A 16,474-nucleotide genomic window follows, 5' to 3' on the forward strand; every position below is an offset into this window, starting at 1 on the left:
AGGTTGTGCTTTGCTCAGTAATCAAAACTTTCCAGTGCTTCTTTTACAAAGTGTGAGGCACCTCACAGGCACTTGGCTCGTCTTTAGCTTTTTCATGTATTCTATGTGCTTACTGCGCTGACTTGAAACTTGCTCAAGGCAGAAGAATTATAAAATTAGCAGAGAGGGACAGATGAAAAAAAGTCAATAAAGTCTTTGTTTTTCTTATGTAGCACCAATCTGTGCCAGCCTGATTTCTACACAGAAACTTTAAATAGAAATGCATGTTTTCCTTTGAAATATCCCAGAAAAAGAAACCAAAGATATCCCAAAATAGTTAGCGAACTACAATAGCTTGATGAAAGTCTCTTTACAGTGTTTCATTGTGCTTTGAATTCTTTGAGATTTACGCAGCCTTCTTCATCACCCTCTATAAATGCTGAATCACTGTAGGACATCTATCAAGACTTAATTCTTTCACTGCCTTCAGTTCAGGAGCTGTGATTATGGGATGGTCTCTGTGTACTTCTTTTCTCCTATGCAGCAACTTAATTTTAGACTTACTGATCTAAGAACAACAGGAGATTGACTCTGTCTTTTCTTCTGTTGATACGAACAAGGATGTCCTGCTGAAGTACATGGAGATACAGTGCTGGAAATGTACTTGCAGTCTTTTCCACAGCTGTGTGTATTTATTGCACAGACATCTGAACATGTATCTCCATTGTCTGGCTGTCTCTGCTTTCAAACAGTAAGTTTCAAAGTTGTGAGTTGCTCTCAAGCCTGGAGCTTTCTGATTGCACAGGCTGGTTGGTCATTTTCTGCCCTATACATTGAGCTACATTAGCTTGACTCTGCTTTCCTGTTGAAAGAAGAGGTGGAAATGTGGAGAATCTGAGCTAGGGATTGTGTTGGCCCTTTCAGTGTGTGCATTTTCGTGAACCTCTGAGAGCACAACTTCTCTAACAACAATTACGTGTATCTCTGAAACAAATAGGTGTGATTTAGACTGTGCTGAAAAAAATGAAAAGCATCTATTTCAGCATATTATTCATGTGCAGTGAGATACTCCTAGCAAACCACAGCTTATCTCAGAGGAAGATGTTGTGTGAAGAGGGCTTGGACTCATTAATGAAACCAAGACCCAGAGCTTTGAATTGGCCTGCTGTCTTGCAGAAAATCCAGGGTCTCAAGAGAACCAAGCAGCTTTTTAGAGTGCTTGTGCTTTTCTGTTCATTCACAGTTTGTTTGTTAGATGTCATTTGCATGAATAGTCAAACAGTGTTTTAATTCTGTTCCATCAGTTTTTTCAAGCCAAGTTTCCCTTTGGCACACAACAGCGATACAGTTGTTCAGTTACTCAACGATTGTTAAAAGAGGCTTAGGTTAAATTCTGGAAGTTAATGAGAGAGTGGTGTGCACCAATTTGGATTATGCTTTATGAACTAATTAAATACTTATTTACATGCTGTGTTTACTGTCCTCTATACACAGCAGTTTTTGTTTAATACTCATTTCATGTACAGGTAATTTACAGCTTATCATATCCTTGATGTGAGTGCTCTCTTCCCACCACACAAAGGGGGAGACAAATTAATATCCCTGCCTCACTTAACAATGTTCAAAGATCTTTTTCCTGGGTGAAAGAATTTTTGTCAAGCACAATATGTTTACATCTTACCTCTTTATAATCTGTGTTGAGCAGTGGTCCTCAAAGTAAAAATAAAAGAGTTTTTTAAAATTTTAGAATATAAAGTTAGTCTTGTTAAGTCTTATTTGAACATGCAAAGAGATGATCTGATTTCTAGAGGAGTTGTTTACAAAGCAGATTTGAACATAATCAGCTTCTTCTACCCTGCAATAAAAACAGAAGCCCCTGAAACCACTCATGGCCATCAGCTCCTCATCCACCATTTTAATCCAAGGATCTTCTTGCTCATCAACCAGTAACGAGCCTGCATCCCAGGCATCCCCCAGAATGTTCCCCAGGGTGTGAGCCTCCTCCTGGAGCTGTGGTTCAGCAGGACACCCAGGACTGTTGAAAATCTGGATGCCTACCAGGCATAAAATAAGGCTCTTCTGTCAAAAAATACTGATGAAATGAATTAAAATTCACTTTAAAATGTCAGTGGGGATTGCTTAGCAAAACCTACACTGATGTATTTAATTTTAATGGTTTTTGAAGAGATAAAATATGGGCCATTAAAACTGGGGCTGATTGAAGTAGCAGGACATTATTTACCATGTTTCAAATGAAAGGTTCCCTGAAAGTTATTTATTAGCTTGAAGTAATGAATCTAGTTTGCAGGAATAAATGAAATCAGCAAAAGAGCTCAGTTTGGCGGAACCTTTACCAAAGGAAGGAGGTTTTAGGGAAGGAACTTGCCTTGCAGGGGTCTCATCTGCCTCTTCTAATTTGTAAAGCTAAACCCCTGCCATTTGGCCAAGTCTCATGCAGTCTTCATCACTGAATACTTAAATCATCCTCATTAACTGTTAATATTTTCCCAGCTTGCTTGTAGCAGTGTTCCCTAAGTAATTGTTATTCATCCACATTTCATTCTCTACTCTAAATATTTACAGTTTTCTTTTCAGTGTTCCTGGGGTGATTTCCCTGTGTGCATGTTCAGCTATGTAGCTCTGGTATAAAAATAAAGAAGACAATTTTAATTTGCTGGCATTTTGTAGCTTTTGTTCTACTTGCAAAGTTTAACACTGATGAGTTTTGACACACAATAAAGCCAGCCCATGTGCCTGACCAGCTTTTTGAGGGATGCACTTCCTCTTGGCAGAGTGTGATGTGATGGGTCCCAGATGGAAGAATTACAGGGTGCAGCTGAGCTGATCTGGTGAATGGCTCTCAGGAGAGAGGTCCTGTCTCTCTGCTCACTCATGCCCTTCCCTATACATGGTCCTGCTCAGCAGAGAGATATTTGGGATTTTGCCTGGATTGCCATGCTCCTATCTCCAGTGAGCACACATGGGGCAGCTCAGCTGCATCCTGTGGGTGCACCAAGATACCCCCAAGTCTAATTAGGCTGGCATTTATATACCTGATAATCTGAAGTCTCTGAGTATATATTTATTTTAAATGATTTCCTAAATTATGGTCTGTTGGGAGACTATTGAAAAGTTTGAAAAAAACCTATTCCCTCTCTCATTAGTGGAATTTTTCATGTTTTAAATATGATCACAAAGTTGTGTCTGGTCTAATGACAGAGCATAAAAGGTACTGGCTGTATCACTGCTTTCATAGTAACCATTGTTAAAGCGCTGAACTCTTTTGCAGGTTAATGAAATTTATCATGATGAGTCCCTGGGTGCTCACATTAACGTTGTCTTGGTGAGGATAATCCTGCTGAGCTACGGCAAGGTAAGGAAAGGTTAATTTAAGTGGAGGATATCAGTATCTGGAGACTTCATTCTTTTATGAACAGTGCAATTACTGGGGTCATGGATTTGTTTTGTATTTTAATCCATATATATTATCCTTATTAGTTTGCGACTATAAAGAACTTCCATGTTTACATACGTATGTTTATCATCTGAACTTAACATTTCAAATAATTTCAATTTCTTCTGGGTTTTCCCTGTGTCATTTGAAGTTATTGCTTAGCTCTGGCAGTCTGTCTTTTCAGATTTGTTTGGAATAGCCCATGAAACATAGAGAACATTTTAGCTCCTAAAGAAAACTCAATGTGTTCTGGTTCAACTATATGTAAGTATCAGTAAACACAAGGTCAGTTCTGCAAGATGCTGAGGGCTACAGCTTCTAACAACTCATTTATACTTGTGCTTATTATCAGTGGAACTACACATGTGCTAAAGTTAAATGGGTGTTCTGTGGAATAGGGGCCAGAAGGCAAGAGCTCTGCAGATCAAATCTGTAATTAAAAATATCAAGTGTTCTTTCTCTCAGTTCCTGTGGAAGGTGTTGCTCCACAGACAAAACTTAGGTAAAGAGGAACAGAATGTTGAATAGATTTCAAAAGTATTGATCTGTTCAGTACCTGTGTCCTGCTATTGCCTAGCCAACATCAGATTCCATGGAAACAGGAACAGGACATTTCAAGTATGCTGATAACTGCTTTGGTTAAGGATACATGATTTTGGTGCTCTCCAATGCAGCATCAGGCCCAGCTGCTCAGAGCAGTGTGTTAACGTTTAATGCACCTTCCTGTGACTGGAGTTGCTGGGATTTCCATGTTCATGTAGTAAGTCTGGATTCTGGATGACTCCATGTCTACTCATGGAAGCTGCTGGAATGTTGTCAGCAAAGAGCCAGTGCAGATGGTGAAGCTCCACTGGCATCACCAGCTTACCCTGCTCAATACCAGCAGAGAACTTTCCTCCCTGGTGCAAATGAGGGAGCTCTCAGGTTTAGTCTGGACTCTGAAGGGGACTGATTACCTGGATACATGTTAAATTTTTCTGTTGGAGCTTCTCCATCTGAGAACTAAACACACCAATCCATCTCTGCTTTTCCTGCAGTGATGATGATGATGATGATGATGATGATGTAGTTATGCACTTTGGATAAGCTTAATCAGATGTATGTCCTAAAGTAAAAGGTAAAAAAGGTCCTATTTGCCATTTTGTGACTGAAGGTTCATGGAGTGTGTAGTCAACATTGAATTACAAAATGATTGAAATATCCTTGTGATGGCTGTAATGACAAAAGTTTGATTGCAAATTGACTTACAAATCTTATACAAATCTGATGTTGCAATAGTGGTGGAAGCCAGTAGAATTAGTACCAGTCCTAGTCACTTCTTTGCAGTCCATAGTTCATGGGTATTTCATAATTGTTATGTGCTTTTTATTATTCATCTTTAGCCCTATAAATCTACCTCAGTGTGAGCTCTGGTTATTTCTGCAAGTTTCCAGATGGCTACAGTAGCCATCATTCCATCTTAAGGATCTTTGTTTTCTTGTGAAGAGCAAAGATTTGTCCATTTATAATTTGAAATTTATCAGTTTCATATTCTTTAGAGAGGAGAGTTGGGGTGCAGGGCAGAAGCCATCCTTTCTTGGTGGGTCTTTGGTCACATCACTGCCACATTTACAGGTCTGTGTAATCTGCTTGTCGATATTCTGTTTCTGGATTCTACATCCACAATCTGCAGTGGACAATGCTTTATCTTCTGAGTTGTCCTGCGGTTTCAGTGGAATAATTCTGCTATCACAAGCTTGCCCCAAAGATAATTTTTCTTACATTTCTATATCTGATTCTTCTTTACATTAAAGACAGTCTAGGGCTTTCTAAAAATAGGAAAAAGTATCTATAAAATATATAATTCCAGAGCTCCTCTACTTTATGATGTGGGAACCTGCATGCCATGGCTGTATGAGAATACTTCCTTTTCTGTTCATGTTTTTAAATTTCCTGATCAGAGGACTAGTGCCAGGGAGGAGAAGGTGAGGAGATTTTTCTTTAAAGGTTTGGGATAATTTAACAGTGGAGAAGCAGAGAGAATAAGTGTATAGTTCTTATTTTCTGAACCTGTTCTGTGGAATTAGAACAAAGCCTTGAATATTTTACTATCACACACACCATCACTAACAATTTTTAGGAAAATATATATTCAAAATACATAGTATTAGGTAGGGTTTGTGTACAAGATAAGGCAGTGCATGAATGAAGCAGCGTGATTGCCTTCACAACATGAAAATGTTATCCTAGTCTTGTTTGAGTAAGCATTTCTTTTGAAAGCATAGAGCTAATATTTTCAGATTCATTTGCCTCACTGCTGGCAATTTGTATATATTATCAAGGGTGCCATTTAAATAATCATAATAATTACATTATGGTTCTGTAATTGATGAAGTATGTACCATCAACGTCAGGTTTATGACAGCACTCTCAGCTATTGCCAATTCTCCACCCCTGAGCAGCCTTCTACTGTATTGTGGTTTTTTTCAGACAATTATATTATTTTATACAACATGTCATCTGTTGATAAGAATAATATGGACAATACTTGAGTTGCATAGCAACCAACCTTTCAGTGGTTCTTGCTTGAAGGTACTCCACTCTTTCAAATGTACTTATTTTTTAATATTCTCAAACACAGGCAACTTACATGCAGAAGTTTCAGTAATTTCAGGAATAGCATTAATTGCCCTGGTAAAATGAAAAAATGGAAGATATTCCTTAGTGATCACATGCTGAAATTACTTTAGGGATGAATTCAAAAGATCTGACATGGATTTACTGAATTAGCACTTTGTGTGAATTGTCACCTCAGAACTTTGAGGGGGTGGCAGGTTGAGCCCTGCCAAGAGCTCTGGCTGGGTGATGTGTTTGGGAAACAGAGTGGCTGCGTTGGGGCTGGGGTAGCTTTGCAGGACTTTGCAAGAGCTGCCAGCCCTTCCCTGACTCCCCACTTTCCTCTTAGTACTTCCAACAAATGATCTACCACAGACTGATGTGAGGGCTTCAGCTGTGCCTTGCTGCTGCCCACTCATTCATCAATCCCATCATTAGGATAGAAAAATGTGTTCTGCAAAGGCTGTTCCATATCTGTGTTGGCTTCAGAAGCCACAATGCATTTCTCTGCGTTTTCTTGACACTGACTTCCAAAGTGACTGGCTGTTTTGATGTGATGGGATATTGCAAATAAGTAAACAGGGTACATGCAGTGCATTTTTCTTCAAATGGGAAAAAGATGAGCTGGCTGGCTTCTGCCTTTTTGACTTCAGTAGTAGGAAGATTGGTTCCAAATTTTGGCAACTGCGGATACATTTGAGATTAATATAATTCAATGTTTGTGCGAATTATTCCACTTAGACCTATTTTGGTTGTAACAGCTCTGTAATCCAGCTAGCTCTGGAATACTCAGGGAAATAAGCAAAGCAACCACGAGCACCAAGTGCAGAGGAGGTTGCAAGAGATGAGCTGAGCATGCATTTAAAAACCCTGACTGGTTATTCTAAAATTTGTTTGGAAACATTTAAATACTGAGCACTGCATAAAATCCTCTCATCGCCTCTTTGAGGTGAATGAATAAAGATTATTATTCCCATTTTACAGCTAAAAAAACAAAGATGTTAAGTGTTATTTTCCAAGGCCACACGGAAGGCCACTGGCAGGCTGGGGATAAGACCTCATAAATTCCTGGCTCCAGCCCCACGCTCTGTCCACTGACAATGGTGACTCTGTGTGCAGATGAGCTGCCCTTGCACAGAGCAGAGCAAAGCACATGTTAGCTGGGATGGATGTAATTAATACAGTGATTAATGAAAAAACACTTGGAAAGAGTTTTGCAGGGACTGCAGGGGTTTCAATAAATGCAGCCCCCTGAGGATTTGTGAAGGTTGTTTCTTGGGAAATGTGAATGTGGCAGTGCAGGACATCCCTGAGCTCTCCCTAGTGGCCTGTATTCAGCCTGGAGCAGGGTGGGATGGACTGAGGGATGCTGGCTCTGCTCCGTGGCATCTGGAAATGCAACCAGAAGGGAGAGAAAACCCACATAAGCTGTAAACTAGAGTTGGCACCAAAACAAGTGGTTGGACTCTGACTTGGTCACAGTGAAAGAGGAACCTGACTACCACTGCAGAGAGCCTCTCAAATAGCTTAGTGAAGGAAAGAAAACCTAAACGACTTTGAGGTGGCAGTTCAGGAAGAAGGGATGGATGGGGTGGATGCCTGCAACCTCATAGGACAAGACTGTTCAACTGAGAAGGACTTTTCAATTTTGTATGTCTGAGATAATAGCAGAACTCCTGCAGCCTTCATTTGGGACAAGACCTCACCTTTGATCTTTTCATAAAATGATGCTCTCTTTATCTCTGCCATCTGACCTTTTCATGTCTAAGCTTGATGCAAGCAGGGGAGATGTTCTTGGTTCAGCCAGGATGGAAGTGCTGGTTCAGTCTGAGTCAGGTTTCTCTTTCTCTCTGCTTCCCAGAGGGCAGCCTTGGAAGCACAAATCAGGTTTATTCCTTAAATCTGTTGTTTGTCCTTATTATTTTGCTGTTGACCCTGCTGTTTCCCTGGAGGGAAAGGGATGAGAACCTCCACTTACCTCTGCCTCTCCAAGGAAGTTGCAGAGTCTGGCTGAGAGCACCTGTGCCTGGCAATGCAAGGAGCTTTTTAGCTGCACATGAGGGTCATGGAACAGCTGTGCTTGGAATGGACCTCTGGACATCATCTAGTCCAACTGCCCTGCTCAGAGCAAGGTCACCTGGAGCAGGATGTTCAGGATTTTGTCCAGCTTGGTTTTGAATATTTCCAGAGACACAACAACCTCTCTGGATAACCCTTCCCAATGTTTGTCCACTCTTATGGTAAAATTACAGTAACACTCCTAAAGGCTTTTTTTTCTTGCCCATTGCCTCTTTTCCTTTCTCTGGATACTGGGAAGACTGTCTCAGTCATCTTTATTCCCTGCACAATAGGCATTTATATATGTTGAGATTTTCCTGAGCCTCCTCCAGCCTCTCCTTGTACTAGGTCACGAATGTGAGTTGAGTATCTTATTTTTCCACTGACATTGGTAGATGCAGAAGACCTGAAAGAATCAGCAGGAATCAAGCCCTGGCCTTACAAATGTGTCTGAAGATGGAGTTATTGACCCCAGCATTTGGCTGTATCCAGTAACCAGTTCTGCACAGGCTGAGTTGCAAGGCCAGGACCTACATATGACATAGCATTTTGGCAGCTGTTCATATTTTTGCACTGTTTCCATATGTTTCATATGGGGATAAAGAGATATTGCCCCTTCTGTTTTTCATCTGGGTGAATTGTTGAATCTCCTTATTTATATATTAGACTCAGAGCTTATAATTTCCCAGCGTATTTTGTTGGGACCTTGAAGAATGTGGAGCTGGCTGATAGCATAAACAGTGCTTTGTATTCCTGATCTGCTTACATTTCTACAGAATTAGAGACTGAAAAATGTTTACAAACTGCTGCCATAAGAAAGCTTTACAAATCCTTTGAATGCAAAATGACAGTTTGCTGAATGAGCTATTTTCGTTATTTTGGTTACCATGGACATTCAATAATTGTATTTATTTGTCTTTTGCTTGTCTTGTTCAGGATGAGAGAAGAATATAGAAGTTCTAATCCATTATCCAATGAACAATAAAAGTGCCAAGTAGAAGCAATGTAAACAGTGTGTTTTGCAGAGACTTTATACATTCAGGAAGGGAAAGTCATATGTTAAATTGTTTCCTGAATGTGCACTGCTGTAATCCAACTTTTCCTACAATAATTTGAAGCCTGTCATGTTAAGAGTATTTCTGCTCCTCCTGGAGCTACTGAAGAGCTGCAAAGCCTCCTCTGTTGGTTCTCTTGGAGCACCACCTAATGGATGAGTTAGGGAAGGTCCCAAGCTTCTGACCAGTTTAAATTTCAGATGTTCTTGTCATCAAGTACCTGCTCATCATCACTTTTGCAAAGTTGTACCCAGTGATGCCAAATATCAGATGAAAAACACAGTTGTTTAAGAGGAGCTGCCATTCCATGTGTGACACTAGTGTGTCTTTCACATGGGTTGGCAGCTTGAACATTCTTGAAAGGTTTGGGTAGAATATAGACTAAATTTGCAGTTTTCTTCTAAGATAATTTTGATATTGTTAAAGAAAAAAAATAAAGTTATACATTTCTTCCTTGCCCCACAATCTCCACGAATACTTGAAGGACTTTCCAGTCAGCTTCAGGAATGACTTGTTCTTCAGTGTGTTCATATGAGAGAACTGATAACTGCCCAAAGGATAAGACAGATAGCAAAGAAGGTTCAGAGGCCTCTCTGGCTTTCAACCATTCCTTACTGCCCTACTTTGCCTCTTAGTTGCAACTCAGTTGTCTTCCATTTTTATTTAGGGTGGTGTTGGGGTGTTTTGTTTTGTTTTGATTTGATTTTTGAGTTTTTTGCTGCTTCCATCTAAGAAGGAAGGGAGTGGAGAAGAAATGAAGGCAGAATCAAAAAAAGGAAGGAAAATGTGCAGCACTGGTAGATATTGAGTTTCCCAGAGAAAAGGCCATGGCTAGTTCTGTAAGGCAGACTGTCCTCGTCACCCTCTGTGGTGTCTCCTCGCCTGGGGGATGTTTTCCCAGCTGAGCCCTTTCCACTTCTTATCCAACATCTCCATCTGTTTCCATCAGCAGTTCACAGATTTTTTGCTTTTCTTGCTGTGAGAAGGAAAGTTTCTCTTTCCATTGGCACTTTTCCTGCTGATCAGCTGAGTAATGCTCTCCACAGGCCTGCTGTCCTGCTTGGAAAGAGGTCCTTCCCAGCCAGGTCAGAGCTCCCAGCCAGCTGCAGGACCTGTGAGTTCCTGGCAGTGTGGGCCCTTTGCTAGCCAAGAGTAACACCTACACCTCTCCTCCAGTGCAGCCTGCTGGCCCCTAGACATCCCCTGTGTGACAAAGAGGGATTTTACCTTTCAGCCTTTATTACTGCACACAGCTCATCTCTTTTCCTCTTTCTCATTTGCTTTGTCCATTTAATAAGAGATTGGGCTCTGATGAAAGTCCACATTGACTTCCAAAAGAAAATATTAGTAAGTGCTATCTGATATCTCTGCAAGACCAATTTTTGGACAATATCCTTCTAAAACTTATGACATCTGCACTATATACTAACAAACTCTGCGTGGTCCCATGATCTCCTAAGTTCCTTTCTTCAGGACAGCAGCATGTATCTGTAAAGGTAAGGCAGTTGGAGAAGTGGGTAAAATTCTATATATAAAGGCATGCCTGGCTTAGGAAACCTTTGATCGGGAGACCACTGGGGCCTTGGAGGTTCTTTGGAGGGAAATACTACCTTTAATTCCCTTCCCTGGCCATACCAGCAGCCTACTGTGAGGACCATGGAGTTCACAGTTCTTCGGTCTCAGCCAGTGCAGTTAACACAGCACAGTGAGTTTGATTCACTGTCAGACTGATGGCCATGCAATATTTGCTGTTGGCACTGTAGAAACCTTTCTAATCTGAAAGTCTTTGGCAAATTGCGGAAAGGGGATGTTCAGGTGAAATTTGCTAGGAATCAAGTGGATTTCTCTTTTCAGACTGCTGCATTCCAGCGAGGAAAGACAAGGGATTCGTGACAAGGTGATTTGAGTGCTCAGTGGACTTGGAGTACTCAGCAGACAGTGACTTTTTCTTCTCATTCTTTGAAGTCCTCCTCACATACAGGACCTCAACTTGCTACTTACATTTGTAGCACATGGACACTCAAAATAGTTGACTTCCTACTGGCTGTCTTGTTTCCCAACATAAAGAGAAGTGAGGCTCAGTTTTATGATAAAATTGTGTCATTGGCAAAAGAGTTGGTTCAGCTGAAACACATTTTACAGGACTTGTGTGTTCTCAGTTTCCCCTTTTATGTAAAAGAGGTTATTTCCTTCTCCCTGTTGTGTTGGATGCAAAAGCCCCACAATGCTCCCCATTAACCAGTTGGTTCAACTTCATTTGCTGGAAGACAAACTCTAAAATTAGTGTTTTGATAAGCAAGCATTGAGGCTCTCTTGGACTAAGCCTGTGGTTTTGCTCTTGGAATGGATTTCAGAATAGCGAGAGAGTTGTTGACGCATGGCAGATGCCAGTGCAGTGCCTGAACCACGGGAGCTGCTGGTTTGCTGTGCCAGACTGGTCTGGCTTCTGGCAGACTCAATGTTAATCAGAGGACTGCTGGAACCTGCTCTTTTGGTTCATTCAGAGACAAATATTTTGCTTTTGTGATGGACTCCACTGACAAGGGTTTGATTTAGCAGGCAGGAAAGAGGTGACAGAGGAACGCTATAAAGCAGTGGTTATTAGGAAATAATTGATGTTTTATTTTCTATGCTTTTTTGCTGATCATGCAAATTCAAGGCTTCTTTGCAAATAATTGGATACCCTTAAACAAAGCATATGTTGATAGGATGTGTGTTTTCATTGTTTTCTGATCAATGTGTCTTAAATGATGTGATTTTTCATTCAGTAGAATGCACACAAGGAGGTCATTATGAAATAAGGAAGTATTAGCAAACATCAGAAAATATTAGAAAACTAGACGTTTCTCAGCTTCATTTTACAGCATTCTTTACTTTTGAGTCTTGCAGTAAGACTTTTTTATTGATCTCCTTCAAGGAATTGATCTTTTTTGTGCAGTTTTGAAGAAATACAAGTGAAAGTGGTATAGATAAGTTTTATGTTTGTTTGCTTGTTTGTTTGTTTTACTACTGATGGATGTTATTAAAGACATCAGCCATAGTCAAACCCTATTTAACTGACTAGGTTTTTTGCTTGAAGAGTCAGGATTTTGCCCAGTATTAGTGACTCAAAGTTTTTTTAAGTATGTTCTTATAAATATACAAAGATTCAATAAAGGCACCACAACTGTCCCACCATGTAAAATGCAGTTATTAGTTCAATTTCCAAGGGAATTATGGCTGGAAGCGGTATGATCCAACACAAGATTATATTACAACTTTTTTATTCCACAGTGGTATCAGAATCCAAACTGTGCCTCTATTTGGTTTATAAATTTGTTTTTATGAACATTTGCAGAATTGTAATATCTTAGTTTTGCCAAAATCAGACCTCAGTTTGGCAACATTTCTTTTATCAATTCCAGTTGTTCTTCCACAACCCTTTGAGGATTTTCTTTTTCATGTAGTCCATACTCTATGTACTCCATCATGAATTCAATTAGAGGACACGTCAAATACATCTGTATTTAAACATGAATTGTATTACATCTTTCTTATTTTTGGCCTAGGCTAAGTTTTGCTCTACATTAAGTATTTTGGAATCACAAATTCTTGCAGTACAGTATAGCATCTAAACTGTAGTGTTTTTTTGTTATGATTACAGTGTTGCCATGGTAATATAATTTTTGCAAATGAAAAGCCAAGGTTCACATCTGTAGTTCTTACAAATCCTGGAAGGCCTGGGACAGGTCAGTTAGTCATACATTTTCTAGTATCCCACATACAATAAGCTTTCTAATGTCTTAGTAGTGCACAGTATCAAGCATAATTAGCTGGGAACTCTTAAAAAAGCACTACTGAAAAAAAAAAAAGAAAAAAAAAAGAGGCAAATGTAATAGTTGGATTTTAAAATACCTTTCTCTTCCTTGCTCAAGAGAACTGTCCTTTGCACCCCACCTAACACATCAGCTCACTGGAGACAGCCAAGCTGTGTCAGTTCACTACCCATGGAACATGTGGTTTACACAGAGAATGGCATCCCACAGTGGGAAGTTGTGTTCTACCTTCTGAATGATCTTCAGATGAGTAATGGGATAAAGAACATGCAATTTAAAAGACAGTGGCTGAGAAACTCCATTTCTGGAAGTAATGATTCAAGTACAGCTGAAAAAGTACACTTTTGCACCAACAGAGCACCCAGGAGTGTGCCAAGTTCTGACAGAACTGCCAGAACAGCTCTGTTTCATGACAAAAGCAGCTGATGAACAGGACAGGGTGCTGGCTCTCTGCAGTTGTTGTGATAGGCTTTGCTTGGCCATAAGGCATTGATCTTCCCCACACTGGGTCAGTCTCTCCAGGTCGAGACCTGCTGGTTGTAAAAGGGACAAGGGCTCCATCAGGAACTCTATATCCAGACTGGAAGTGACAGTAAAGAGATGATACAGTGATGTAAACTGGTACCATGGTGGCATAGAAATAATAAGAGTCAACAACCCAGTATCAGTTTTATCATTAAAATATGCATCTTTTTATTTCTAGTCTATTTTTACTTTTATTATATCTTAGATCTCATTAAATGCACAAATAACAATCTAACCATGAACTTCAGCTATTTTCTTGCTTTCTTGGTCCAGTAAAATTTGTTTCTGAAGTGTGGTATCTCTTAATTAAGAACAAATTTCTAATGGAAATGGGATGCTCAGTAAAGTGCCTGAAAAAGTTGGGAAAACAATTGCCCATGCTTTTAATAAATAACTCTTGATGTCTGTTTTTTTTTCCCTGTGTGACTGCAGTCTATGAGTCTGATAGAGATTGGGAACCCCTCACAAAGTCTGGAGAACGTGTGTCGCTGGGCCTATTTGCAACAGAAACCCGACTCTGGGCACGCGGAGTATCACGACCATGCCATCTTCCTCACCAGGCAGGATTTTGGTCCATCAGGCATGCAAGGTGTGTGTCTGGGTTTGTTTTGCGTGTGCATTCATTACTGAGCCAGCCTAGTCATGTAAAGTTTAATTGTATAACTTTTGCTGAGCTGTGCTCAATGTTTTCTTTCCCCATGAGCTCTGTGTTCGGCTGTTTTCAGTTGTAATTGCTTCACTTATAATTTTATCCTTTCTTACTGATTACCTATTGGATGATTTCTGTGTTCTTACTGAAGCCAAGAAAATGAGATCCATATGTAAACAATACCGAAAATGCCCAAAGATTAAAGAATAGATTTTGTGTTAAAAAAGTTCCGAATCTGTTGCTGTGTTACAGCTGAATTGCAAGAAATGTTGTTATAGAGAGGTCTGGAACAGCAGGGCCAAACGCTGTCCATGTTTTCCTTTTTTCAGAACTCTGGCTCCTGTGAGATCAGGTTTTTCACCAGAGGGGAGAAATCCCAGAACTTTCACATTCATTTTGAGGTGGCCAGTGCTGCTGTCAACACAGGGCTGGGGCTCTGCTCCCTGAGGGCTGGTGCTGGGCTCCTCCACACAGCAGCATGTGATGTCCTTCGCCTCTGTTGCCTTATGCACTTAGAAAAGGCAATTGCAGGGCAGTCCAGGAGGTGACAAGAATTTTCTTGATGAGCCAGGAAGTTTTAATTTGTTCAACAGGCTGGTTTCTTCTGTTTCACAGATGAAGGAGCACATTGTTAAATGTTAAGGGGCAGAGGTCTTGAGGCGACCACTTCAGCTATACTTGTGTGACAACAAAGGACAGTTGCTCACCCTAGAGCTTCCCACCACATTGATTTTTCTTTACTTGTTCATTTTCTGAAACACTTGGTGTTTCTCACAGGCTATGCTCCTGTCACTGGGATGTGCCATCCTGTCCGAAGCTGCACTCTCAACCATGAAGATGGTTTTTCATCTGCATTTGTGGTGGCTCATGAAACCGGACATGTGTGAGTACAACTGGACAGCTGTGTTGTACCTTAAATGGGTTTTGGTACAGACAAATGCTGATGACATTGGGCAGATGCAATTGATGTTAAGAAACAATGTTTAGGGTTAGCTCTTGTTTCAGGTCTCAACTCTCACAAAGTTTTCTTTACGATCTTAAGTAAGATTTATATTTTGGGATTTTCAAATGGGAAAAAAGAGGTAATACCAAAATACCTTCCAGTGCTTCTGTGGGACTAGATTAAATGATGTATTGTAGTCTCCTGGTGGAAATGTAAATAATAAAGAAATATGAATTCACTGACTCAGTGCAAGTATTCTTGCAAGCAATTCATACTAAATAAGCACATAATCTGTATATGTTACTGCTGATAAAGGAAACAATACTGTAGAAATGAGGCGCCAAGCACTGCAGTTACAACTGTTCTATATATCTCATATAAAAAATGCAATCATTTTACCTATTGATGTGATTTGAACCAATGCCTGGGCAGCAGTTGTCAAAGCTCTGGTTTCTCCCAGATCTTTTTAGTTTCCCTGTTTTCCCTGCAGAGAACTCCCACTGATTTCCCATTTCTCTTTGGTAGAATAACAGTTACCAGAATGTTTTTTCTGAACAGTTTCTCTCTATTCTGTTTTCCCTAAGAAAGCCTGCAGGCCCTTTCTCTTCCTTTAAACAATAAAGTGCCAAAATTTATTGAAATCACCATAAACAGATCTTAGTTAGGGACACCTATTTGAGACTCAGATAGTATTTGATTCCAAAATTTTTGAATTAGGAACAAAAAGAGCACAGCGTGAGCTTTAAAAGAGACACCACTGCAGAAAGTTTGCAATACCTCAAGTCATATTCAGCTCCAATCTGTTAATTTGGTTTAACTGTGGACAGATACTGCCCACATTAGTCCAATAGTCCTTATTAAAAATGCAACATAAGATCCTAACAAAGGAAAGGAGAAAATATATTCATAGTAAAGCCAAAAAGAAATTTTAGAGTGTCTGTAACTTTGGGTAATTTTCTAGAAAGCATCCACCACTTTCCAGGCTGTTTGACATTTAAACAATGTGGGATTGCTCCTGGGCAACAGCAGCAGCTTGTCTGGACTGGCTTTCTGTGGGGTGTCTTTCCTTTTTTCCATGCAAAGGACTAGTCTGCTGTTGCAAAATACTTCTAATTAAGCTTAGGTGTGGGTTTTTTAAGAAGTTTTATATAAAGTCCTGAATAGCTCCAGATTAGAGCCTGGGTACATTTCTGTTAGTATTCCTGGAGAGTGGGCAGGCTCAGTAATTCACAAATGGATTCACATTTAGCTGCAGTAGTTCACAAATGTGCATGTGGACAGAAGTCCAAAAAAGGTATTTTTAGGTTTTTTCAAAAGTGGGTTAGGCTAATGGCACGCAAGTACTCTCAAGGGTCAATCCTTCCATGTGGGAATTACTCCAGAGCAGTTCTTTAGCTTCAG

General features: G+C 40.1%; 1 protein-coding gene across 1 annotated transcript in view; it reads left to right on the forward strand.

Moving 5' to 3' along the window:
* The window catches only part of ADAMTS2 (ADAM metallopeptidase with thrombospondin type 1 motif 2), a 174,400-nt gene that overhangs the window by 122,517 nt on the left and 35,409 nt on the right, over window positions 1-16,474 (forward strand). The window contains exons 5-7 of the mRNA XM_005523547.3: window positions 3,269-3,352; window positions 13,914-14,070; window positions 14,908-15,013. Coding sequence (XP_005523604.2) covers window positions 3,269-3,352; window positions 13,914-14,070; window positions 14,908-15,013 — 347 coding nt within the window. The remainder of the gene's footprint in view (window positions 1-3,268; window positions 3,353-13,913; window positions 14,071-14,907; window positions 15,014-16,474) is intronic.

The sequence above is a fragment of the Pseudopodoces humilis genome, chromosome 17, assembly GCF_049639895.1.
Source record: "Pseudopodoces humilis isolate 2021_Gansu_Grassland_sample_001 chromosome 17, ASM4963989v1, whole genome shotgun sequence".
NCBI lineage: Eukaryota > Metazoa > Chordata > Aves > Passeriformes > Paridae > Pseudopodoces > Pseudopodoces humilis.